Source organism: Cherax quadricarinatus, chromosome 13 (genome assembly GCF_038502225.1).
Source record: "Cherax quadricarinatus isolate ZL_2023a chromosome 13, ASM3850222v1, whole genome shotgun sequence".
Lineage (NCBI taxonomy): Eukaryota > Metazoa > Arthropoda > Malacostraca > Decapoda > Parastacidae > Cherax > Cherax quadricarinatus.
In genome coordinates this window covers 42,047,983-42,075,733 of record NC_091304.1, presented here as the reverse complement: position 1 = coordinate 42,075,733, position 27,751 = coordinate 42,047,983, and the positions used below count along the sequence as shown (strand labels likewise).

The following is a 27,751-nucleotide window of genomic DNA, read 5'->3' as shown; positions in this document are numbered from 1 at the left end:
GTTCCAAGGAGTTTCACAAGCTCCAGCAGTTCTTAAACCATGTCCAGTGATTGAAAATATGTAAATATATGATAGAACATTAGTATTATACAAGATTTGTGCATGTTTACTGTAATAAACAAAAGTGGTAAACAATAATATGATAATAACTTTAGTGCAGTTATTGTGTTCAATACAATGAGTTTATATACAGTGGTCCCTCAATAATCGTCCATAATCCGTTCCTGGAAGTGGGACTGTTATCGAAATGGACGATTTATGAATCAATTTTCCCCATAAGAAATAATGTAAATTCAATTAATCCGTTCCTGACACCCAGAAGTATTAAAACAAAAAATTTTTTTTACATGAAATATAGATGTAGTACATAAACAATACAGTGGCACATGATGAATTAAACATTAACAGAATAACACTTACCTCTATTGGCGATTCTTCTTTGTGTATGGAAGACGAGAGGGAGACTGATTGGATGAATTACTGTTTGGAAGGGGAATCCCCTTCCATCAACACCTCGGATACCAATTGCTTTTCTGGGGTTACTTCTCTTCTCTGTTTCTTAATGCCAATAGGACCACCTTGAGAGTCACTGGAGTCCTGTCTCGCAAAAAAACTGTCCAGAGAGCTCTGTTTCTGGCGTCTCTTTAAAACTTCCCTAAAATGGGCCAAGACTCTGTCACTGTACAAGTTGCTGATAAGGCTTGCAACATCCTTCTCTGGGTGACGTTTCTCCATAAATCTTTCCATCCTACCCCTCATTTAAAAAATCTCCTTAAGTTCTGAAGATGGTACCTTCCTCCATCTCTCTTCCTCCTCCTCTGCAGCAAGATTCTGAGCTGCAATCTGTTGCTCTTCCTGCTGAAGCTCTTGCAGCTCCTCAGTGGTTAGCTCTTCGTTGTGGTCCTCCACCAACTCTTCCACATCCTCCAAACTCACATCCAACCACATGGAAGTCCCCAGTGCCACAATGGATTTAACAACTGACATAGGCTAATCAGGGTCAGCCCCAAACCCTTCAAAATCCCTCTTGTGGACACAATCTGGCCACAATTTTCTCCAAGCATAGTTCAAACTCCTGGTAGTCACTCCCTCCCAAGCCTTACCTATAAGGCTTATGCAATGGAGAATACTGAAATATTCTTTCCAAAAATCTCGTAGCGTCAAGTGAATGTCTGAGGTCACATTCAAGCACCTTTCAAACATTGCTTTGGTGTAGAGTTTTTTAAAGTTTGCAATGACCTGCTAGTCCATGGGCTGGAGGAGAGGAGTGGTATTTGGGGGCAAGAACTTTACTGTGATGAACCCAAACTCCTTCAGAATTAGGTCATCTAAGTTTGGAGGATGAGAAGGTGCATTGTCCATTACTAGGAGGCCCTTGAGATCCAATTTCTTTTCCAGGAGGTAATTCTTCACACTAGGGCCAAACACTTCATTGAACCACTCTACAAAAATTTCCCTCGTGACCCATGCCTTAATATATTAGATTTCCAAAACACACACAATTTACTCTTCATAACATTATTTTTCTTGAACACACTGGGATTTTCAGAATGGTACACTAGTAATGGCTTCACTTTAAAATCTCCACTAGCATTAGCACAGAACATTAGCGTCAGCCTGTCTTTCATAGGTTTGTGTCCTGGCAGCGCCTTTTCTTCCTGAGTAATGTAGGTCCTCTTTGGCATTTTCTTCCAAAAGAGGCCTGTTTCATCACAATTGAACACTTGTTCAGGTTTCAGTCCTTCACTGTTTATGTACTCCTTGAATTCATGCACATATTTTTCAGCCGCCTTGTGGTCCAAACTGGCAGCCTCACCATGCCTTACCACACTGTGTATGCCAGTACGCTTCTTAAATCTCTCAAACCAGCCTTTGCTGGCCTTAAATTCACTCACATCATCACTAGTTGCAGGCAATTTCTTTACCAAATCGTCATGCAACTGCCTAGCCTTTTCACAAATAAGCAACGTCATAAGACTATCTCCTGCTAATTGTTTCTCATTTATCCACACCAATAATAACTTCTCAACATCTTCGAGTACAGTGGACCCCCGCATAGCGACTTTAATCCGTGCAAGAGGGCTCTTTGTTATGCGAAATGGTCGGTATGCGAATGAATTTTCCCCATAAGAAATAATGGAAATCAAATTAATCCGTGCAAGACACCCAAAAGTATGAAAAAAAAAAATTTTACCACATGAAATGTTAATTTTAATACACACAAACTGAAAAAGGCATGCACAATTACATGACACTTACTTTTATTGAAGATCTGGTGATGATTAATGGGATGGGAGGAGGGGAGAGAGAGTGTTAGTGTTTAGAAGGGGAATCCCCTTCCATTAAGACTTGAGGTGTCGAGTCCTTTTCTGGGGTTACTTCCCTTCTTCTTTTAATGCCACTAGGACCAGCTTCAGAGTCACTGGACTTCTTTCGCACAACATATCTGTCCATAGTGGCCTGTACCTCTCGTTCCTTTATGACTTCCCTAAAGTGTTTCACAACACTGTCAGTGTACAGGTTGCCAACACGGCTTGCAATAGCTGTGTGAGGGTGATTTTCATCCATGAAGGTTTGCACTTCAAGCCACTTTGCACAGATTTCCTTAATCTTTGTAGTAGGCAACTTCTTCAATTTCTCTCTCCCCTCCTCTGAACCAGTTTCCTCAGGTCTGGCCTCTTGCTCTTGAAGTTGATCTATCAGCTCATCAGTGGTTAGTTCTTCATTGTCCTCCTCCACCAACTCTTCCACATCCTCCCCACTAACCTCCAACCCTAAGGACTTTCCCAATGCCACAATGGATTCCTCAACTGGCATAATCCTCTCAGGGTTAGCCTCAAACCCTTCAAAATCCCTTTTGTCTACACATTCTGGCCACAGTTTCTTCCAAGCAGAGTTCAAGGTCTTCTTAGTCACTCCCTCCCAAGCCTTACCTATAAGGTTTACACAATTGAGGATATTAAAGTGCTCTCTCCAAAACTCTCTTAGAGTCAGTTGAGTTTTTGAGGTCACTACAAAGCACCTTTCAAACAGAGCTTTTGTGTACAGTTTTTTGAAGTTTGCAATAACCTGCTGGTCCATGGGCTGGTTTACCTGGAGAGAGTTTACCTGGAGAGAGTTCCGGGGGTCAACGCCCCCGCGGCCCGGTCTGTGACCAGGCCTCCTTAGGTCAGTGTCCCAGGATGCGACCCACACCAGTCGACTAACACCCAGGTACCCATTTTACTGATGGGGAACATAGACAACAGGTGGAAAGAAACACGTCCAATGTTTCTACTCTGGCTGGGAATCGAACCCAGGCCCTCACCGTGTGAAGCGAGAGCGTTAACCACCAGGCCACCAGAGCCTGCAGGAGAGGAGTGGTATTAGGAGGCAAAAACTTCACCTTAATGAATTTCATGTCCCCATAAAGTCGCTCTGCCACGTCTGTAGGATGACCAGGGACATTGTCTAACACCAGGAGGCACTTAAGTTCTAATTTCTTTTCAGTTAGGTAATCTTTCACATTGGGGGCAAATGCATGGTGTAACCAGTCATAGAAAAAGTCCCTAGTGACCCATGCCCTCCACAGCACACACAAATTCTCCTTGAGGACATTCTTTTGCCTGAACGGTCTGGGAGTTTCAGAGTGATACACTAATAAAGGCTTCACTTTGCAATCACCAGTAGCATTGGAACACATCAACAAAGTAAGCCTGTCTTTCATACGCTTATGTCCTGGGAGTGCCTTTTCCTCCTCAGTAATGTAGGTCCTGCTTGGCATTTTCTTCCAAAACAGGCCTGTTTCATCACAATTAAACACTTGTTCAGGTTTCAGTCCTTCACTGTCTATGTACTCCTTGAATTCCTGCACATATTTTTCAGCTGCTTTGTGGTCCGAACTGGCAGCCTCACCATGCCTTATCACACTATGTATGCCACTACGCTTCTTAAATCTCTCAAACCAACCTTTGCTGGCCTTAAATTCACTCACATCATCACTAGTTGCAGGCATTTTTTTAATTAAATCCTCATGCAACTTCCTAGCCTTTTCGCTTATGATCGCTTGAGAAACGCTATCTCCTGCTAGCTGTTTTTCATTTATCCACACCAATAAGAGTCTCTCAACATCTTCCATCACTTGCGATCTCTGTTTCGAAAACACAGTTAAACCTTTGGCAAGAACAGCTTCCTTGATTGCCTTTCTGTTGCCCACAATAGTAGCGATGGTTGATTTGGGCTTCTTGTACAACCTGGCCAGGTCGGCGACACGCACTCCACTTTCATACTTATCAATGATCTCTTTCTTCATCTCTATTGTAATTCTCACCCTTATTGCTGTAGGGTTGGCACTAGAAGCTTTCTTGGGGCCCATGGTCACTTATTTGGCTGATAAAATCACCAAAAACACTAATAATACGAAATGTTCCGATTGTGAGGCTGGCTAAGGGCGCACATTGGACGCGTCTCGGACGAAGAGCGGTGAGCGGGTTTTTGAGCGTTATGCGAGGCAAAATTTTTGCGATAAAAGCAAGCGGTATGCGGATTGTACGTTATGTGATGGCGACGGTATGCGGGGGTCCACTGTACTGGTGATCTCATTTTTGTCAGCATATTTACCCCCTTTGCAACAACAGCATCCTTGATTTCCTTTTTCTTGGCTATGATGGAAGATATGGTTGTACGGGATTTGTTATGCATCCTGGCCAGTTCGCCCACACGTACGCCACTATCATATTGTTCAATGATGTTTTTCTTAAATTCAATCGTATTCCTCACTTCTTTACCAAAGGCTTGGCACTAGGAGCTTTCTTTGGAGCCATGGTAACTTATTTAGCACTTAAATAACTTGCAAGCACTACAATATATGGAATATTATGAAATATTTCGCTGGAACACGTGAGGGGACCGTCGCTCACTGGTAAACAATGGCACACTGGCTGGGAAGGAAAGGCTGAGGCGGCTCGAGGCGGCTCAGAGCGTGAGTATGCGTCCGGGACGAAGGACTATTAGCGAGTTACCAGACCATTTCCGAGCCAATATTTTGACAAAAAGAAAACAGAACTATTTCCGAAATGGACGACTTTCAGGCCGGACGATTATTGAGGGACAACTGTACATACATTATATACAGTATTGGTCTCTCAGGCCCCAAATGTTAGTAGGAAAAGAAAAAAATTAGAGAAGAAAAGAAAAAACTACAAAAAACGTCAAATAAAGTAATGTGCGTATGTGGAAATCGTCGATGTTGCCGCCGCCACGTCATTTTGGGTCAACTTCTCGGCACTGTATCTTGGTAAGTACTGATCAGAAATTTTTTTTTTTTTGTCTTATTACCTTCACAAAAATATACTCTAATTCTGTAAGAAAAAATAATTTTTTTTTTTTTTTTTCAAAATTTCTCAGACACTGGAGCACCACTTCAGATTTTGGCCTTGGACCCTGAAGGGGCTAAGTGTACAGTGGACCCTCAGTTAACACCTTTAATCCGTTCCAGAGAGATAGCCTTTAACCGAATTAATTTTCCCCATAAGAAATAATGGAAATCCAATTGATCCGTTCCAGACACCCAAAAGTATTAAACAAAATAATTTTTTTACATGAAATATACATTTCCCTACACAGAAAACAATGACACATGAAGAATAAAATAATAATAACAACACACTTACCTTTACTGTGGACTTGTTGATGAGTGATGAGACAGGAGGAGGGCAGAGGATGAAGGTGTTCAATTGTTTGGAAGGGGAATCCCCTTCCATAAAGACTTCAGGTAACAAGTCCTTTTCTGGCTTGTGTCGTGGGAGTGCCTTTTCCTCCTGAGTAATGTAGGTCCTGTTTGGCATTTTCTTCCTAAACAGACCTGTTTCATCACAACTGAACACTTGTTGGGGGTTTTAATTTTTCAGCCTCTATGTACCCCTTAAAGTCCTGCACATATTTTTCAGCCACTTTTTCGTCAGAACTAGCAGCCTCACCATGCCTTATCATACCATACCACCATCACAACCACTACCACCCTCTAACACCACCACTACCACCCTCTACCACCATCGCTATCACCCTCTACCACCATCGCTATCACCCTGTACCACCACCCTGTACCACCATCACTACCACCCTGTACCACCATCACTACCACCCTGTACCACCATCACTACCACCCTCTACCAACATCACTACCACCCTGTACCACCACCACCACCACTACCACCCTCTATCACCATCACAACTGCTACCACCCTCTACCACCATCACTACCACAACCACTTTCGTATTTTTCTACAAACTTTTTCTTAAATTATATGTGTTTCTTATCCTCACTGGCATTGTAAACAATGGCACACTGGCTGGTACACGGAGTGAGTGGCCGGGCCCACTCAGGGTGCCGTGCCGACACGTTCGGGACGAAAGCTCCTAACCAAGTTTTTAGGTGTTATCCGAGCCAATTTTTTATGCCAAACTGAGGCGTTATCCGATTTTGGTGTTATCCAATGCAGGCGTTAACTGAGGGTTCACTGTATTCTAACCTAACCACTCTGTAATCAGGCACAGTACAGGTCCGAATGGTACTGGATTTGTGATGATGGACCTGTATTAACATAATATACAACATTCAATGCACCTCAAAGTGATTATTATTGCATTATTATTATTAATATGGCATCTTCAAGACTAATAAGACACTCTTAGTGATTTTAATGTGTACCTGCACTCCAGCAGTGTGCAAGTTTATTTAGGTATAGGTACACATAAGTATAATTCTTCCCACCGAGGCGGGATGGCCCAAAAAGAAAAACAAATGTTTCTCTTTTTACATTTAGTAACATATACAGGAGAATGGGTTACTAGCCCCTTGCTCCTGGCATTTTAGTCGCCTCTTACAACACGCATGGCTTACGGAGGAAGAATTCCGTTCCACTTCCCCATGGAGATAAGAGGAAATAAACAAGAACAAGAACTAGAAAGAAAATAGCAGAAAACCCAGAGGGGTGTGTGTATATATATATATGTGTGGTGTAAATATTATGCAGAAAATTCGGAGTGTGGAAATTAGGAGAAGGTGTGGAGTTAATAAAAGTATTAGTCAGAGGGCAGAAGAGGGGTTGTTGAGGTGGTTTGGTCATTTAGAGAGAATGGATCAAAGTAGAATGACATGGAAAGCATATAAATCTATAGGGGAAGGAAGGCGGGGTAGGGGTCGTCCTCGAAAGGGTTGGAGAGAGGGGGTAAAGGAGGTTTTGTGGGTAAGGGGCTTGGACTTCCAGCAAGCGTGCGTGAGCGTGTTAGATAGGAGTGAATGGAGACGAATGGTACTTGGGACCTGACGATCTGTTGGAGTGTGAGCAGGGTAATATTTAGTGAAGGGATTCAGGGAAACCGGTTATTTTCATATAGTCGGACTTGAGTCCTGGAAATGGGAAGTACAATGCCTGCACTTTAAAGGAGGGGTTTGGGATATTGGCAGTTTGGAGGGATATGTTGTGTATCTTTATATGTGTATGCTTCTAGACTGTTGTATTCTGAGCACCTCTGCAAAAACAGTGATAATGTGCGTGTGTGGTGAAAGTGTTGAATGATGATGAAAGTATTTTCTTTTTGGGGATTTTCTTTCTTTTTTGGGTCACCCTGCCTCGGTGGGAGACGGCCGACTTGTTGAAAAAAAAAAAAAAAAAAAAAAAAACATGTATGTGTAGTGTGACCTAAGTGTAAGTAGAAGTAGCAAGACGTACCTGAAATCTTGCATGTTTACGAGACAGAGAAAAGGACACCAGCAATCCTACCATCATGTAAAACAATTACAGGCTTTCGTTTTACACTCACTTGGCAGGACAGTAGTACCTCCCTGGATGGTTGCTGTCTACCAACCTACTACCTAGGATAAGTATGTATAATTATCAGAGTACTATATATAAAATATGAAATAACTTTAAAACACTTGAAATTTTGGAGAGTTTCCAGACATAACAGAGAGATGTGCTCACAGAGAATGTAAACAAACTGGGTAGTGCATGGTGACCTTATTAGAAAGTCAGGTAAGGGAGCCACATAGTGAGTTTTGGTCCTAAGTTGAAATGTCCGTATTAGCCGAATGCTGTAAAGAGGGGCCCTACTGTAAATGCTACCATCAATGAAAACTGAAAAAAAGAAATCTTGAGAAATTATAATCTTTAAAACAGAACAGCATAAGCATAAGTCTGCAACTTCAAATTGTTAAACACATAACCTAATATTAGTTGCCATCTGTGACCCTTGCTAAAACATCGTGTGAAGTACTGTAGCCTGAAAGTGCATAGAAATTCATTTATGGAAACAATGACAAGTAGACAAATACACATATCTGCATTACTTCTCAAGTTCTTTGGTATCTTGCTATGTCATATTTTATTGCTTAGTTATGAATAAGTTATTTAACAGGCCGGAGTGGCCAATTTATATAAAATTCTTTATTCTACATTTAACAAAATTTTACAACCAAATATCAAATAATAATAATAATAATAAAAGTGTATATGCAAGTGAACATGAAAAAATAAATCTGCAGCCAAAAGAGAATATACAGCAGTGCATAAATTTTCCATTTAACCCTTTCAGGGTCGAGTGGCCCTCTCCTAAACTTGTTCTCAGGGTCGAAAATTTTTCGGAAAAAAAAAAAATTATTTTTTTCTTATGAAAAGATAGAGAATCTTTTCCTGATCATAATGACTCAAAAAGTATGAAATTTGATGGAAAACTTACGGAATTATGCTCTCGCAAAGTTAGCAGTCTCGACGATGATTACGCATCGGCGATTTCGCCCACTTTGAGCCCTATTTTTGGCCAATTCCAGTGTACTAGTCGACAAAAATCATAACTATTTTGCTAGAACTCCATTTTTTCTATCGAATGAGAACAAGAAACCACCCATTTACCGATTTAAACAATCCAATAAAGTGGTCAGAAATTAGCAATTTTGCCAATTTCACACAAAATTCAAAAGATGCCAATTTCCAAATAGGGTCCAGAATAAACAAGACAGACATTCCTGGCACTAAATTAACACTTCCTCTGTTCATTAGTCACGTCCCCAGGCCCCTCTTACATTTCTTGTGCTTTCCACTTTGAATTTTTATTCTCACAAAAAACAGAAGATTTCCTGTTATGCAGACTACTACGTTAGTGTAGAAATGGTATAAATAATATCAGCGCACTTGTGAAACAATATTAGACTCACCAGTTGATGTGTATTGGACGCGTGGCATGATTTGTTTACTTTTGAACTTTGGCAAAAAATCGAACATTTCTGCTACTTTGAGCTCAATTTCAAGGTACTTTTCATTGTGAACCCAATCAAAATCATCTCAATTTCTGTAATATGTCTTCCATTCTATAAAATAAGACCAAGAAAACTAGAAAACAACCATAAATACCATATGAAAATACGGTGCAAAGTTGCTGTATTAAACCAAAAACATGGTAAAAGTTTTTTTCTCATTATGCACTGTGTGCTGCAGGATTTTTTTTTTATACAGTGCACACTGACCACATAGATCCATTCTTTCATGTGAAGGCCTACCAGCTTTCTCTCGCTAGATTTGAAGGCGCTAGAATTTACGCATACATCAATAACCCTGGTGCATAAGCCATACTAGTACGTTGGCAACCCCCAATCCTGAGGTGTCTCCTGGTGTCACAAAATTTAAAAAAAAAAAAAAAAAAAAAAAAAAAAAAATGATTTTTCTTATGAAATGATAGAATATTTTCCCGATTGTAATGACACCAAAAAAAGGAAATTTGATTGAAAACTGATGGAATTACACTCTCGCGAAGTTAGCGACCTCGGCGATATTTACAAATCGGCGATTTTGCCCACTTTGATCCCTGTTTTCGGCTAATTCCATTGTTCCAGTCGATCAAACTCATAGCTGTTTCTTTAGAACTCCATTTTTTTTCTATCGACTGAGTACAAGAAACTCCCCATTTACTGATTTCAACTAGCCAATAACGTGGTCAGAAATTTGCAATTTGGCCAATTTCACGAAAATAAAAAAATATGACAATTTCAAAATAAGGTCCAGAATGAACAATGCAGACATTCCTGGCTCTAAAATAACATTTTCTTTGTTCATCAGTCATGTCTCCAGGCCTCTCTGATATTACTCTTGCTTTCTATTTTGAATTTTTATTCAAACAAAAAATAGAAGATTTACTGTTATGCAGACTACTGCAATATTGTAATAATTGTACAAATAATGTCAACCCATTCATGACTGCATATTAGAATGGCTAGTTGGACATTTATTGGACAATGACATCATTTGTTTACTTTTGAACATCGGCAAAAATCAAACATTTCCCCTACTTTGAGCTCCATTTCAAGGTTCTTTTTATAGTAAAACCAATCAAAATCACCCCTATTTCTATAATATGTTTTCCATTCTATCAAATGAGACCAAGAAAACGAGAATACAACCATAAATACTATATGAAAATAGACCACAAATTTGGCATTTTAATTAATAAAAAATGGTTAGAGTTTTTTTTTCTCATTATGCACTACGTGCTCCAGGATTTTTATTATATGGTGCACACTGACCACACAGACCCATTCTCTCACATGTGGGCCTACCAGCTTTCTCCTGCTTGATTTGAAGCCACTAGAATTTATGAGTATATGTACGTTAAACACGGTACTTCGTAAGACATATATATACGGCCGAAACAGTCAAAGGGTTAAATATCAAAAGACAAAATTTGGAATACGAAGTTCTTATCTGAAATACTGTAATACAGCCTCTCCTCACGTAACAACAGAGTTCCGTTCCTAAGACCACACTGTTAAATGAATTTGTCGCTAAATGAGGAGCACACTATAATGGTAGTGGGTCTGTGTCAACCATCTCTGATATTGTTTTAATGTCACCTTTGCACCATTTATAACATTTCTGGTATATTTTTAAATGTTAATACAGTAGTGTACTGTATAATGACATAAACAGAATAGAGGAAATCAGCTCTAATATACATTATTTAGGTATAAATACTGGTCAGACTGCCTGTCGTAAGTCCAAGGCATGAATAAACGAGTATGTAGCTAAGTGAAGAGAGGCTGTACTATAATTCTTGCTATGGCCAAGTCTTACCTAGTTCATCTCTTGTAAGCCATCTCTGAGGCATGAACAATCGCCTCTGTCTCCGGCTAGTGCGTGGAACAAACGGCGCTGTTTGGCAGTTACCTAGAGGTAATGATACACGAGAACTAAGCCAATGACCTTCTGGACAGAACATCCGTCTGGTGTCACGAAGGTGTATCTGGCGCACCACTCCAACACACACCTACAAGAGAATTAGTGTAAAATAACAATGTACAATAATAGGACTATACTTAAAAATCATCTCTTCTCCCAAAATTAACCATACCAACACTATGCTAAATCATTCAACCAGTACGAAATGACTCAAAAAAAATCACCAAAAATTTATTATCACTTAATCAATTTAAAACATTATTACATGCTTAAAATTGTACTGTTGTATCAATGTAAACTGTACTAATTGTAACACTGTTATTTGTTTCGTGCTACCTCACTACTTTAAATCTTATTATAAATTTTTTAGCTAGCTAACTTTAGTAATTGTCATGCCCTTACTGTTAACCTTTCTTTAATATTACATTGTGGTCGTTTCCTTTAATAGATAAATTGGAAATGAACATCATTGTATTTATTTATTTGGACATGATACATAGTTGTACAAAGAAATATAGTGACTGGGTGTACATGCCAAAAGCTCCTTGTATGCAGAGCATTATGGGCAGGCTTAAAATTAACTTAAGATTAACTAAGCAATGATATATTCAGTGGTAAAAATTACAATAAACAAATTACAACATGAAGTACATATGAATATTTCAAATAAGAAGCATTAAAGTTATACAAATTTGTAGCATAACAATGTATAATATAATTGAATCAGATCGAGTAAAATCAATGATTTGTAGTGCAGAAACAGGTCATATGGTCATTAGATGCATTACTGTGCACTCAAGAGAATGGAATACATATTCTATTAGGTAATGCAGTTAACCCTTTGAGGGTCGGTCACGTACAAGTACATCATTGCAGCCAGGGTCGGTCAAGTACTTGTACGCCTAAATTCCAGTGCCTTCAAATCTGGTGGAAGAAAGCTGGCAGGCCTACATATGAAAGAATGGGTCTGTGTGGTCAGTGTGTGCAATATAAAAAAAATCCTGAAGCACGCTGTGCATAATGAGAAAAAAATAACTTTGATTGCGTTTTTGTTTTAAAACAGCGACTTTCTAGTGAATTTTCGTACGGTATTTATGGTTGAATTCTCGTTTCTTTGGTCTCATTTGATAAAATGGAAGATATATTACAGAAACTGAGATGATTTTGATTGGTTTCACAATGACAAGTACCCTGAAAGTGAGCTTAAAGTAGCGAAAATTATCGATTTTTGCCAATATTCCAGAGTAAACAAATCAAGCCACGCGTCCAATACACGTCAACTGGTGAGTCTACTATTCTCTCATAAGTGCGCTGATATCATTTATACCATTTTTACAGTGATGCAGTAGTATACATAACAGAAAACTTTCTATTTTCTGTGAGAATCAAAATTCAAAATGGAAAGCAAAAGTAATGTAAGAGGGGCCTAGAGACATGACTAATGAACACACAAAATGTTATTTTAGTGCCATGAACGTCTGTCTTTTTTATTCTGAACCCTATTTTGAAACTGGCATCTTTTGAAATTGTTGTGAAATTGCCCAAATTGCCAATTTCTGACCACTTTATTGGGTAGTTGAAATCTGTAAATGGGTGGATTCTTGTACTCAATTGATAGAACAAATGGAGTTCTAGGGAAATAGCTATGATTTTTGTCAACTGCAACATTGGAATTGGCCGAAAACAGGGCCCAAAGTGGGCGAAATCGCCAACTTTCAGACTGCTAATTTTGTAAGAGCATAATTCCATAAGTTTTTCATCAAATTTCATACTTTTGGTGTCATTGTGATCAGAAGAAGATTCTCTATCATTTCATAAGAAAAAATAATGTATTTCCTTTTTTTTATAGAAAATTTTTCGACCCTGAGAACGAGTTTGGGAGAGGGCCTCTGGACCCTCAAAGGGTTAAAAAAAAAAACAGTTTGATAGAGTCACAGGTTATACATTTATGAGATTCAGTTATTTAGTATTTATTTAGTTGTGGATGAGTAAGTGGTTTTTAAGAAGAGTCTTGAACTAATAAACAGACAGTATTTCTTTTATATTCACAGGTAATGAATTCCAGATTTTTGGGCCTTTAATGTGAATTGACTTTTTACATAGTGTGAGATGGACATAGGGAACATCAAAGAGTGATCTGTGCTTTGTGTTATGGTCATGTGTTCTGTTGAGGTTGGTAAGGAGAAGTTTGAGGGGAGGGTTTATATCCGAGTTTAGTGTTCTATGTATGTAGTAGGCACAATAATAAGTATGGATGTTTTGTATGGTGAGTAAGTTTAGAGTTTTGAATATTGGTGAGAGTGCTGCCTGTAGTGGAAATTTGTTATCATTCTGACTGCAGCCTTTCGTTGGGTAATTAATGGTCTGAGATGATTTATTGTTGTTGAGCCCCATGCACAAATTCCATAGGTGAGATAGGGGTAAATGAGTGAGTGATATAGGGCCAGGAGGGTGTATTATTATTATTTATGTAACGTGGCCAAGATAAATTAAAGGGATAGTAACGTACCTACCAGTCTGTGTACCGGTGTACAGTTAAGGTGTGGTATTCGATGGTTATATCCTCCCTCCCCCCTTTTGTTCAAATGCTCTACTGAGTGTTGGTGAGTCACGATATGTGACCCACCTGACCTGTATGCTTAAGGTTGAGGGACGAGCAGTGAGAAACTAGCAGCCAACGAGAACTCTCCTGCTCCTCTCTGGTAAACTGGCGATAGTCGATTATCCAGCCTGGACTTATTCTGTTGTTAGAATATTCTGACTGCTCCCAAATTGGAAATTAGATGTTATACTCTAAAATATTCTCTGTATATATGTTATGTCCATGGTCTTATCCTAACCTTTTGTTTTAAAAGGCATATATATATATATATATTTTTTTTTTTTTAACAAGTCGGCCGTCTCCCACCGAGGCAGGGTGACCCAAAAAAGAAAGAAAATCCCCAAAAAGAAAATACTTTCATCATCATTCAACACTTTCACCACACTCGCACATTATCACTGTTTTTGCAGAGGTGCTCAGAATACAACAGTTTAGAAGCATACACATATAAAGATACACAACATATCCCTCCAAACTGCCAATATCCCAAACCCCTTCTTTAAAGTGCAGGCATTGTACTTCCCATTTCCAGGACTCAAGTCCGACTATATGAAAATAACCGGTTTCCCTGAATCCCTTCACCAAATATTACCCTGCTCACACTCCAACAAATCGTCAGGTCCCAAGTACCATTCGTCTCCATTCACTCCTATCTAACACGCTCACACACGCTTGCTGGAAGTCCAAGCCCCTTGCCCACAAAACCTCCTTTACCCCCTCTCTCCAACCCTTTCGAGGACGACCCCTACCCCGCCTTCCTTCCCCTATAGATTTATATGCTTTCCATGTCATTCTACTTTGATCCATTCTCTCTAAATGACCAAACCACCTCAACAACCCCTCTTCTGCCCTCTGACTAATACTTTTATTAACTCCACACCTTTTCCTAATTTCCACACTCCGAATTTTCTGCATAATATTTACACCACACATTGCCCTTAAACAGGACTTATGTTGTATTATACATATATATATACTTCATTAAAACAAGATTTCCCGAGGATTATTATTGATACCCCAACCTCTCTGACCAATGTTGTTATGCTCTAACCAGAAGAAAACTATCTGGGCTGAAATAAAACTTGGAGCGTAACAAGTGGGGGCCTGTGTCCGGGAGCATACTACTGAATGTGATTTAAAATGAATACAGAAATGGCAGAGTGGTTAGAAGACATAACAAGGGAGAGATTACAGAGTTTGAAGCTTCAGTCCTGTTGGCAACTAGCATGAAGCTTGGGCATAAAATACGACAGACATTTTACTGCTCAGACAGATATATGATACAGGATGTCCTCTTTCCAGATGAGCAGGATCCAGAGAATGAGAACAGAGAAAGAGATATTCCTGGTCTTTTGAATTCTTTACTACAGACACCCGAGGCAGGAACTACGACGCTGCTAACAACCCCTACAGGAGACGATGGACAATATCAAGTTCCCAATTCTCGGGAAGACGCTGCTGCTACAACAACTCCAATTCCCTCCCCGAGGACTAAATGGGGAACAGAAGACCATCAGGCTACGGAAACAGTTCCAGGTAAACCTTTTACTGGTGTTCTAGAAATGGGAGAAGAGAAAGTCCTATTGGATCATGAACAGGTTCCACTTCGACAAATCTCTTTAGCTCTTTTGACTACTATTCAATCAAAGGAGAATTTTGAACGTCTGGAGCGTATTTTGTCATTTCAAACCTCCTATGTAGAAGCTCAGATAAAACTAAAAAGGGAGAATTTTGAACGCAAGTCTTTGCTTTATGTACGGGAAGCACCGAGAAAGAAAAAAGAATCAAGTAATATACATACGATGCCCTCTTTCGAGATTAGTAAAGCAGCCTCTTTAATACTTAAATTTACCGAAGATAATGTAGATTCATTTTTTGAGGCATTCAAAAATCAGGCAAAGGTGATGCAATGGCCTCCAAAATATTGGGCGGCATTAATGCATTCATCTTTACAGTGGAACCTCAAATTTCGAACGTATCACTTATCGAACTCTTTGAAAATCGAATGCTTTTTTCGAACCAACTTTGTCCCTATTATTGAACTCACTCCTGTTTTTGAACTGCCGGGTACCGAACCTGTCCAGCAGCCCACTCTGTCTGCGTCCCCGCGCAGTCACCGTTAGCCAGTCTGGTTTTGTTGATGATTGAGTGAACACTATAATGCACTCTCATTCAAACATTTTATGATTATTTCATTGTGTTTAGCACTTGTGGGACTGTGAAATAAGCCACCGTGGGCCCAAAGAAACTTGCTAGTGGTACCCCTGTGGTAAAGAAAGTGAGAAACACCATAGATGTGAAGAAGGAAATAATACAGAAGTATGAGAGTGGTGTGAGACTTGTTGAGCTTGCCAGGATGTATGGGAAAAATAAGTCGACCATTGGTTCTATCCTGGCAAAGAAAGAACAACTCAAGTAAGCTGATGTTGCAAAAAGTGTTAATATGCTAACCAAAAAAAGATCACACACAATCGATCAGGTTGAGAAGTTGTTACTGGTGTGGATCAAGGATAAAGAGATCGCAGGTGGTAGTGTTTCAGAGACCATTATTTGCGAAAAGGCAAGGAAGTTGCATGCAGATCTGGTACAGAAAACTCCTGGAACCAGCGCTGATAGTGAATTTAAGGCCAGCAGTGGCTGGTTTGACAGATTTAAGAAGCGTAGTGGCATACACAATGTTGTAAGGCATGGTGAGGCAGCCAGTTCAGACAAATGGGCAGCTGAGAAGTTTGTACAGCAGTTTAAAGTTTACATAGACACTGAAAAATTAAAACCCCAACAAGTGTTCATTTGTGAAGAAAGAGGCCTGTTTTGGAAGAAAATGCCAAAGAGGACCTACATTACTCAGGAGGAAAAGGCACTCCCAGGACACAAGCCTATGAAAGACAGGCTAACTCTTTTATTCTGTGCTAACACTAGTGGTGATTTTAAAAGTGAAGTCTTTACTTGTGTATCATTCAGAAAATCCCAGAGTGTTTAAGAAAAACAATGCCATAAAGAACAAGTTATGTGTTTTGTGGAAAAGCAAATAATAAGGCAGGGGTCACAAGGCAAATTTTCAAAGAGTGGGTCCATGAAGTGTTTGGCCCAGTGTGAGAAAATACCTCCTAGACAATAATTTGCAACTCAAGTGCCTCCTGTTAATGGACAATGCTCCTGCTCATCTTCCAAACTTATTAGACCTCTTGTCTAGGGACTTCAGTTTTATAACAGTGAAGTTCTTGCCTCCTAACACCACTCCTCTCCTCCAGCCCATGGACCAGCAGGTCATTTCTAACTTCAAAAAGCTCTACACAAAAGCAGTGTTTGAAAAGTGCTTTGAAGTGACCACAGACACTAAGTTGACCCTAAGAGAGTTCTGGAGGAATCACTTCAATATCTACTGCTCCATAAGCCTTATAGGTAAGGCTTGGGAGGGAGTGACTTCCAGGACTTTGAACTCTGCTTGGAGATGATTGTGGCCAGATTGTGTCCAAAGGAGGGATTTTGAAAGGTTTGAGGCTGACCCTGACCCTGTCCCTGACCCAGCTGACTCTCTGCCTGTTGTGGACTCTATTGTGGCATTGGGGAACACCCTGGGACTGGAGGTGAGTGGCGAGGATGTGGAAGAGTTGGTGGAGGACCACAGGGAAGAGCTAACCACTGAAGAGCTGGAAGAGCTTCATCTGGAACAGTATCAGACCACAGCTGAGGAACTTGGCTCAGAGGAGGAGGAAGAGGGAGTGGATAAGTTGCCTTCTTCAAAGATTAAGGAGATTTGTGCCAAGTGGAATGATGTCATAATGTTTGTGCAGAAGTACCACCCTGAGGAAGCTGAAACAAGCCATCTTTGCAACAAGTTCAGTGACAAAACCATGTCCCATTTTAGGGAAATCTTAAAGAGGTGCCAGAAACAAGGCATCAGAAACAGAGGACTGTGGACAGTTATTTTGTGAGACAGGGGTCCAGTGACTCTCAAGCTGGTCTTATTGGCATTAAAAGACAGAGAAGGGAAGTAACCCCAGAGAGGGCTTTGATACCTGAAGTCCTCATGGAGGGGGATTCTCCTTCCAAACACTAACCCCGACTCCCTCTCTCCTGCTCCCTATCTTCCAGATGCCATCACCAATCTTCAATAAAGGTAAGTAAAAATGTTATTTTATATGTTTATTTACATTTATTAATATATAATTGAACACTATATTTGTTGTGTGTATGTAAAACTGTAATTAATCTTTATAAAATGTATTTTTTTGTGGATATTTTTGGGTTTCTGGAACAGATTAATTGTATTTCTATTATTTCTTATGGGAAATACTGCTTCGCTTTTCAGACTTTTCGAATTTAGAACTAGCTCCTGGAACGGATTAAGTTCAATATTTGAGGCTCCACTGTACTAGGAAAAGCCCAAACCATCACCGCAGACTTACCATTTGAACAATCTTCTGATTATAATCAGGTAAAATATTGTCTTTTGAAAGCATATGACTTGTTACCTGTTAGTTACTTAAAGATGTATAGAACTTTAAAGGAACATCCTCAACAATCTTGGGTAGACTTTGCCAGAGCAAAGCTCTCAGCTTTTGAACGTTGGCGTAGGGCCACGGGAGGCTCCTCTATAGAGTCACTTTCCCAGTTGACATTACATGAAGACCTTTTTAAGTATTTCCCGGAGAGGGCTCATACATATCTTTTGACATTTCCTACTACTAATTTGTTAGATACTGCTGCCCATGCAGATCATGCTATAACCATGGAAATGGCTAAGACCCCAGAAAAGAAATCTGCCTCCCTAAGTTATAGTTTAAAGATGTCTACTAGGAAAGCTCCAGCTGTCGAACCACTGAAGCAGGTGCTTTCTGGGAAAAACAAGTGATAAACAGCTCTCTTTCCAGGCATTACCCTAAAGAACAATTACCACTGTGCCTTTTTTGTAATAAGTTAGGTCATAGGCAGTTCCAGTGTTGGCATAAACAGCAGGAAGATAAAACCCAACCAAGAGGGAGATATCCTACTCAGGTAATAAATTACTCTTGGAAATCTATGACTCTGTATGATGAATCTTTTACCTTTATAGGCCTCGTCTAGCAGTCCATCTTATAGGTGACTTTACCACAATAGTACTTCAGAAGAAATGGTCCGAGCAGCTATGGAACCCTACTTTTCCAAAGGGAAGTCTGGACTCAGTAAAGAAAGTTTAGTAAACATTATGACCTTTCGAGATACAGGCAGCTATCTCTCTCTGTTAAGATCAAACCTGGAAAAGTTACCTAGTAGTAGTGAACCCCGGCTGGACGTAATATTAGAGGCATATGGAGGCACTATAATAAACGTCCCCATTATAAGGATTTATGTACAACTGCCTGGATATAAAGGCTGGATTAACGTGGGACTTTCGGACAAACCTTTCCCTATTGCCGCCATCGATCTATTAATCGGGAATGAAATTGATCAATTAGAGATACCCAAAGAACCTCTAGTTTTAGACAATCCCAGCAATATAAATTATGCATTAGCAGCTTCTGAGGCAGGACTGGATTTATTCCCTCTTAATGTGACCACCAGAGCCATGGCTAAAGACTCTAAACATGTGGATAGCCCACAGCCATTAGAAGAATCCAATGAATTAGGTTTAAACTTCCTGTTTAGCGAAGCAATTCAGACCAGAACCACAGGTGACACTAAGAATGTTTTACCAGTCCCTGCAGACCTAGCTAGAAAATGTAATAAAGAGGAATTTCTTCAAGCTCTAAAGGACGACATAAGTCTAACAAATAAGAATACAGAAGGAGGTTTCCTGTTAGATGAGGATGGTTTTCTTTGGAGACAAAATAATGATAATGACGCTATTTTAAAGGCAAACTTGTTAGTGGTCCCCTCGTCCTTGCATAATATGGTATTTGAACTAGCACATGATATCTGCTGGGAGGTCATTCAGGATCCCGTAAGACCAAAAAGAAGATTCAGAAATATTTTTATTGGCCTCAGATGAGGACCTATGTTACTGACAAACTATGGAACTGCCATGTTTGTCGAATAATAGGCAAAATAAAGAGGAATTTCTTCAAGCTCTAAAGGACGACGTAAGTCTACCAAATAAGAATACAGAAGAAGGTTTCCTGTTAGATGAGGACGGTTTTCTTTGGAGAAGAAATAATGCTAATGACTCTATTTCAAAGGGAAACTTACTAGTGGTCCCCTCGTCCTTGTGTAATATGGAATTTGAACTACCTCTAACTGCAGCTACAACTAAATAATGATCTGATATCTCTGTTGCCCCTCTATAAACACACTGCAGAATCTTCTTCTTTCAACAAACCGGCCATATCCCACCAAGGCAGGGTGGCCCAAAAAGAAGAACATAAGTTTCTCTTTTTAAATTTAGTAATATATACAGGAGAAGGGGTTACTAGCCTTGTGCTCCCGGCATTTTAGTTGCCTCTTATGACACACATGGCTTACAGGGGAAGACTTCAGTTCCACTTCGCCAGGGAGAATATTGTAGATTTTTTTTTTCTTTTTAAACAAGTCGGCCATCTCTCACTGAGGCAGGGTGACCCAAAAAGAAAATGCTTTCATCATCATTCAACACTTTCACCTCACTCACACAAAATCACTGTTTTTGCAGAGGTGCTCAGAATGCAACAGTTTAGAAGTATATACGTATAAAGATACACAACATATCCCTCCAAACTGCCAATATCCCAAACCCCTCCTTTAAAGTGCAGGCATTGTACTTCCCATTTCCAGGACTTAAGTCCGGCTATATAAAATAACCAGTTTCCCTGAATCCCTTCACTAAATATTACCCTGCTCACACTCCAACAGCTCGTCAGGTCACAAATACCATTCATCTCCATTCATTCCTAACACGCTCATGCACGTGTGGTACATAATTAACATTATCCCAATATTTAAACCAAACCTAGGTAGTAGGTTGGTAGACAGCAACCGCCCAGGGAGGTACTACCGTCCTGCCAAGTGAGTGTAATTGTTTTACATGATGGTAGGATTGCTGGTGCCCTTTTTTTCTGTTTCATAAACATGCAAGATTTCAGGTACGTCTTGCTACTTCTACTTGCACTATGGTCACACTGCACATACATGTACAAGCATATATATACATACCCCTCTGGGTTTTCTTCTTTTTTCTTTCTAGTTCTTGTTCTTGTCTATTTCCTCTTATCTCTATGGGGAAGTGGAACAGAGTCCTTCCTCCGTAAGCCATGTGTGTTGTAAGAAGCAACTAAAATACCGGGAGAAAGGGGCTAGTAACCCCTTCTCCTGTATATAATTACTAAATTTAAAAGGCGAAACTTTCGTTTTTCCTTTTGGGCCACCCCACCTCAACGGGATATGGCTGGTGCATTGAAAGAAGAAGAATTTTAAACCAAAGACTTTATTGAATAACTAAAAAAATATACCCTGATGTCTCTCAGCCACCTATGTCAGTAAGCCATTTCTCATTAATGCCGAGTTGTTTAATTCCATGTCTGAGTTGTATAGCCGACTACGTACATTTTTTTTTTTTTCAACAAGTTGGCTGTCTCCCACCGAGGCAGGGTGACAAAAGAAAATACTTTCATCATCATTCAACACTTTCACCACACTCACACATTATCACTGTTTTTGCAGAGGCGCTCAGAATACAACAGTTTAGAAGCATAAACGTATAAAGATACACAACATATCCCTCCAAACTGCCAATATCCCAAACCCCTCCTTTAAAGTGCAAGCATTGTACTTCCCATTTCCAGGACTCAAGTCCGACTATATGAAAATAACCGGTTTCCCTGAATCCCTTCACTAAATATTACCCTACTCACACTCCAACAGATCGTCAAGTCCCAAGTATCATTCGTCTCCATTCACTCCTATCTAACACGCTCATGCACACTTGCTGGAAGTCCAAGCCCCTCGCCCACAAAACCTCCTTTACCCCCTCTTTCCAACCCTTTCGAGGACGACCCCTACCCCTCCTTCCTTCCCCTATAGATTTAAATGCTTTCCATGTCATTCTACTTTGATCCATTCTCTCTAAATGACCAAACCACCTCAACAACCCCTCTTCTGCCCTCTGACTAATACTTTTATTAACTCCACACCTTCTCCTAATTTCCACACTCCGAATTTTCTGCATAAAATTCTCATGTAATAAAGCACTACTTTAATACATGCCTTCAACTTTGGCCTCTCTCTAAACTACACTTATAAAGACCCAGCTAATTCTATAAATTTTGGCTTGGATAGGTTTGTTTTTACCTTAGCACTTCCAGAACTGAATAGAGCTTACCATACCGCTACCAGAAAAACTTACCTTTCCAAGCTGATCATCATGTACACCTCATGACTATACTTTCATAATCCATTTATAACTTTCTTGTCTTCAAACACACTGTCAAATGTTAATTTTCTACATGTATTAAGACTTTGTCCATAAGCCAAAATCAAGAAGTACAATGTCAAAAATATAAATAGTTTGGCATAGATAACTTGGGACTCTGGAAACCAAAAGAAGTTCATCTGACAGTTTGCCCAATGTTGGGATATTCTGATTTTGAGGAGGATTTTCCAGTTATAGTCTTCAATTTATTTAAAAATTGGAAATTTTGGAATAATTTGAGTTCCCTGAAATTTTCATAATCCTGAATGTGGGGAAAATTTGAGTTGTGCTGTAACACTGTATAAGAAAAACCCCATCAAATAAAGTGGAATGGATAAAAAACATCTGATTACCATGATTATGAGAGAAAAATATAGGTTCCTTGACCTTTGTCAGAACTAACTAGACAGACAGTTTGCTAATTCCTACCTTGAAACAATGAGCCCACATAGTCTTGTATGAAGTGTCAGTGATAGCTGACATTCTCATGTCTGGATGTGCCAGCTCAACTAGACCAACACAAACATCTCGAAGACTTGCTGACATCTTCACAAGCTCCTCCACGGTAAATGGTAACTGGTTTTGAGAGACTTTCGAGTTTCGACGCCCTCCTGTCTCATCTAGAAATAACACAAAACTAATATTAATTAATGGCTGAGAGTGAAAAAGAAAGTACATGAACTCATTTCCTTCGTCTAGTAGTAGCATACATTATTTTTTTTTACAAAAATAATAATGAAATTATTTAAAAACAATGAAGGATGACTCATCCTAGTTGATAATTTTTTTTTTTAAACAAGTCGGCCGTCTCCCACCGAGGCAGGGTGACCCAAAAAGAAAGAAAATCCCCAAAAAGAAAATAATTTCATCATTCAACTCATTCACCTCACTCACACAATCACTGTTTTTGTAGAGGTGCTCAGCACACAACAGCTTAGAAGCATATACGTATAAAGATACACAACATATCCCTCCAAACCGTCAATATCCCGAACCCCTCCTTTAGAGTGCAGTCATTGTACTTCCCATTTCAAGGACTCAAGTCTGGCTATATAAAAATAACCAGTTTCCCTGAATCACTTCACTAAATATTACCCTACTCACACTCCAACAGATCGTCAGGTCCCAAATACCATTCGTCTCCATTCACTCCTATTGAACACGCTCATGCACGCTTGCTGGAAGTCCAAGCCCCTCGCCCACAAAACCTCCCTTACCCCTTCCTTCCAAACTTTTCGAGGATGACCCCTACCCCGCCTTCCTTCCCCTACAGATTTAAATGCTCTCCATGTCATTCTACTTTGATCCATTCTCTCTAAATGACCAAACCACCTCAACAACCCCTCTTCAGCCCTCTGACTAATACTTTTACTAACTCCACACCTTCTTCTAATTTCCAAACTCCAAATTTTCTGCATAATATTTACACTACACATTTCCCTTAGACAGGACATCTCCACTGCCTCCAACTGCCTCCTCGCTGCTGCATTCACAACCCAAGCTTCACACCCATATAAGAGTGTTGGTACTACTATACTTTCATACATTCCCTTCTTTGCCTCCATAAATAATGTTTTATGTCTTATACCTCAATGCACCACTCATCTTTTTTCCCTCATCAATTCTATGATTAACCTCATCCTTCATAAATCCATCCGCCAACACGTCAACTCCCAAGTATCTGAAAACATTCACTTCTTCCATACTCCTCCTCCCCAATTTGACATCCAATTTCTCTTTATCTAAATCATTTAATACCCTCATCAGCTTACTCTTTTCTATGTTCACTTTCAACTTTCTACCTTTACACACACTCACAAACTCGTCCACTAGCCTTTGCAATTTTTCTTTAGAATCTCCCATAAGCACAGTATCATCAGCAAAAAGCAACTGTGTCAATTCCCATTTTGTATTTGATTCCCCATAATTTAATCCCACCCATCTCCTGAACACCCTAGCATTTACTTCTTTTACAACCCCATCTATAAATATATTAAACAACCATGGTGACATTACACATCCCTGTCTAAGACCTACTTTTACCGGGAAGTAGTCTCCCTCTCTTCTATACACCCCAACCTGAGCCTCACTATCCTCATAAAAACTCTTTACAGCATTTAGTAACTTACCACCTATTCCATATACTTGCAACATCTGCCACATTGCTCCCCTATCCACTCTATCATTTTTTTTTTTTCAACAAGTCGGCCGTCTCCCACCGAGGCAGGGTGACCCAAAAAAGAAAGAAAATCCCCAAAAAGAAAATACTTTCATCATCATTCAACACTTTCACCACACTCACAAATTATCACTGTTTTTGCAGAGGTGCTCAGAATACAACAGTTTAGAAGCATATACGTATAAAGATACACAACATATCCCTCCAAACTGCCAATATCCAAAACCCCTCCTTTAAAGTGCAGGCACTGTACTTCCCATTTCCAGGACTCAAGTCCGACTACATGAAAATAACCGGTTTCCCTGAATCCCTTCACTAAATATTACCCTGCTCACACTCCAACAGATCGTCAGGTCCCAAGTACCATTCGTCTCCTTTCACTATCTAACACGCTCACGCACACTTGCTGGAAGTCCAAGCCCCTCGCCCACAAAACCTCCTTTACCCCCCTCTCTCCAACCCTTTCGAGGACGACCCCTACCCCTCCTTCCTTCCCCTATAGATTTATATGCTTTCCATGTCATTCTACTTTGATCCATTCTCTCTAAATGACCAAACCACCTCAACAACCCCTCTTCTGCCCTCAGACTAATGCTTTTATTAACTCCACACCTTTTCCTAATTTCCACACTCCGAATTTTCTGCATAATATTTACACCACACATTGCCCTCAGACAGGACATCTCCACTGCCTCCAACCGTCTCCTCGCTGTTGCATTTACCACCCAAGCTTCACATCCATATAAGAGTGTTGGTACTACTATACTTTCATACATTCCCTTCTTTCCCTCCAGTGATAATGTTTTTGGACTCCACATATACCTCAACGCACCACTCACCTTTTTTCCCTCATCAATTCTATGATTAACCTCATCCTTCATAAATCCATCCGCCGACACGTCAACTCCCAAGTATCTGAAAACATTTACTTCTTCCATATTCCTCCTCCCCAATTTGATATCCAATTTCTCTTTATCTAAATCATTTGACACCCTTATCACCTTACTCTTTTCTATGTTCACTTTCATCTTTCTACCTTTACACACATTCCCAAACTCATCCACTAACCTTTGCAATTTTTCTTTAGAATCTCCCATAAGCACAGTATCATCAGCAAAATGTAACTGTGTCAATTCCCATTTTGAATTTGATTCCCCATAATTTAATCCCACCCCTCTCCCGAACACCCTAGCATTTACTTCTTTTACAACCCCATCTATAAATATATTAAACAACCATGGTGACATTACACATCCCTGTCTAAGACCTACTTTTACCGGGAAGTATTCTCCCTCTCTTCTACACACCCTAACCTGAGCCTCACTATCCTCATAAAAACTCTTTACAGCATTTAGTAACTTACCACCTATTCCATATACTTGCAACATCTGCCACATTGCTCCTCTATCCACTCTATCATATGCCTTTTCTAAATCCATAAATGCAATAAAAACTTCCCTACCTTTATCTAATACTGTTCACATATATGCTTCAATGTAAACACTTGATCTACACATCCCCTACCTACTCTGTAACCTCCTTGCTCATCCGCAATCCTACATTCTGCCTTACCTCTAATTCTTTAAATTATAACCCTACCGTACACTTTTCCTGGTATACTCAGTAAACTTATTCCTCTATAATTTTTACAATCTCTTTTGTCCCCTTTCCCTTTATATAAAGGGACTATGCATGCTCTCTGCCAATCCCTAGGTACCTTCCCCTCTTTCATACATTTATTAAACAAAAGTACCAACCACTCCAACACTATATCCCCCCTGCTTTTAACATTTCTGTCATGATCCCATCAGTTCCAGCTGCTTTACCCCCTTTAATTCTACGTAATGCCTCACGTACCTCCCCCACACTTACATTCTGCTCTTCTTCACTCCTAAAAGATGGTATACCTCCCTGGCCAGTGTATGAAATTACCGTCTCCCTTTCTTCCTCAACATTTAAAAGTTCCTCAAAATATTCTCATCATCTACCCAATACCTCCCTCTCCCCATCTACTAACTCCCCTACTCTGTTTTTAACTGACAAATCCATTTGTTCCCTAGGCTTTCTTAACTTGTTTAATTCACTCTAAAATTTGTTCTTATTTTCATTAAAATTTCTTGTCAGTGCCTCTCCCACTCTTTCATCTGGTCTCCTTTTGTACTCTCACCACTCTCTTCACCTTTCTTTTACTCTCCATATACTCTACTCTTCTTATAACACTTTTGCTTTGTAAAAACCTCTCATAAGTTAAATTTTTCTCTTTTATCACAACCTTTGCTTCATCATTCCACCAATCACTCCTCTTTCCTCCTGCACCCACCCTCCTATAACCACAAACTTCTGCCCCACATTCTAATACTGCATTTTTAAAACTATTCCAACCCTCTTCAACCCCCCACCACTGCTCATACTTGTACCAGTCCACCTTTCTGCCAATAGTTGCTTGTATCTCACCCGAACTTCCTCCTCCCTTAGTTTATACACTCTCACCTCCCTCTTACTTCTTGTTGCCATTTTCCTCTTGTCCCATCTACCTCTTACTCTAAATAATGATCCGATATGTCAGTTGCCCCTCTATAAACATGTACATCCTTGAGCCTACCCATCAACCTTTTATCCACCAATACATAATCTAACAAACTACTTTCATTACGTTACATTACAAGGTATGATATAGTTGATAATTATTTACACATAATCTATATTGGCAAATACAGTAGATGGTTATATTACATGGAGTTATTTGCCACGACTCATGAAATCGTAATGACACGATTGCAAACACCCCATACCACAGATGGGGTTAGAACCCACGATTAAGGTCATAAAACTCCAGACCAACACATTCACCACTGGGCCAGCTAGCCACAATAAAATTCATCCAACTAGGTATATTTATACACCATAGGAAGGTTAGCACAGGCACTACTGTGACCAATCATGTCATTACAATTTCTTGAGTCATGTTAGTGGCTTTGAGGGGACTTGAGCTAAAGTTTGTCATGGCCACACCATCTGGAGATTCGTCTGTAAAAACTTGCATTTGTGGTCACAGTGGTGCCTATGCTAATCTTCATATGGTGTATAAATATACATAGTTGAATGAATTTTATTGTGGCTAGCTGGTCCAGTGGCTAATGGGTCAGTCAGGAGCTTTATGACTCTCTGATCGTGGGTTCTAACCCCGCCCGTTGTATGGTTTGTTTGCAGTCATGTCATTACATTTCATGAAATCATGTTGATGGCTTTGAGGGAACTTGAGCTAGAGTTCGTCACGGCCACGCTAGCTGGAGATTCGTCTGTAAAAACTTCCATTTGTGGTCACAGTGGTGCCTATGCTAACCTTCCTATGTTGGATGAATCTTATTGTAGCCAGCTGGCCCAGTGACTAACACATCGGT

At 39.8% G+C, this 27,751-nt stretch overlaps 1 protein-coding gene across 6 annotated transcripts in view; it reads right to left on the bottom strand.

Moving 5' to 3' along the window:
* Positions 1–27,751, bottom strand: part of LOC128688738 (ubiquitin-protein ligase E3C) — a 401,351-nt gene that overhangs the window by 123,014 nt on the left and 250,586 nt on the right. For all 6 annotated transcript variants that reach the window (XM_070084672.1, XM_070084678.1, XM_070084673.1 and 3 more), the window contains 2 exons: positions 22,601–22,791; positions 11,103–11,295 (listed from right to left, as the gene is read on the bottom strand). In XM_070084672.1, the coding sequence (XP_069940773.1) occupies positions 11,103–11,295; positions 22,601–22,791 (384 nt within the window). The remainder of the gene's footprint in view (positions 1–11,102; positions 11,296–22,600; positions 22,792–27,751) is intronic.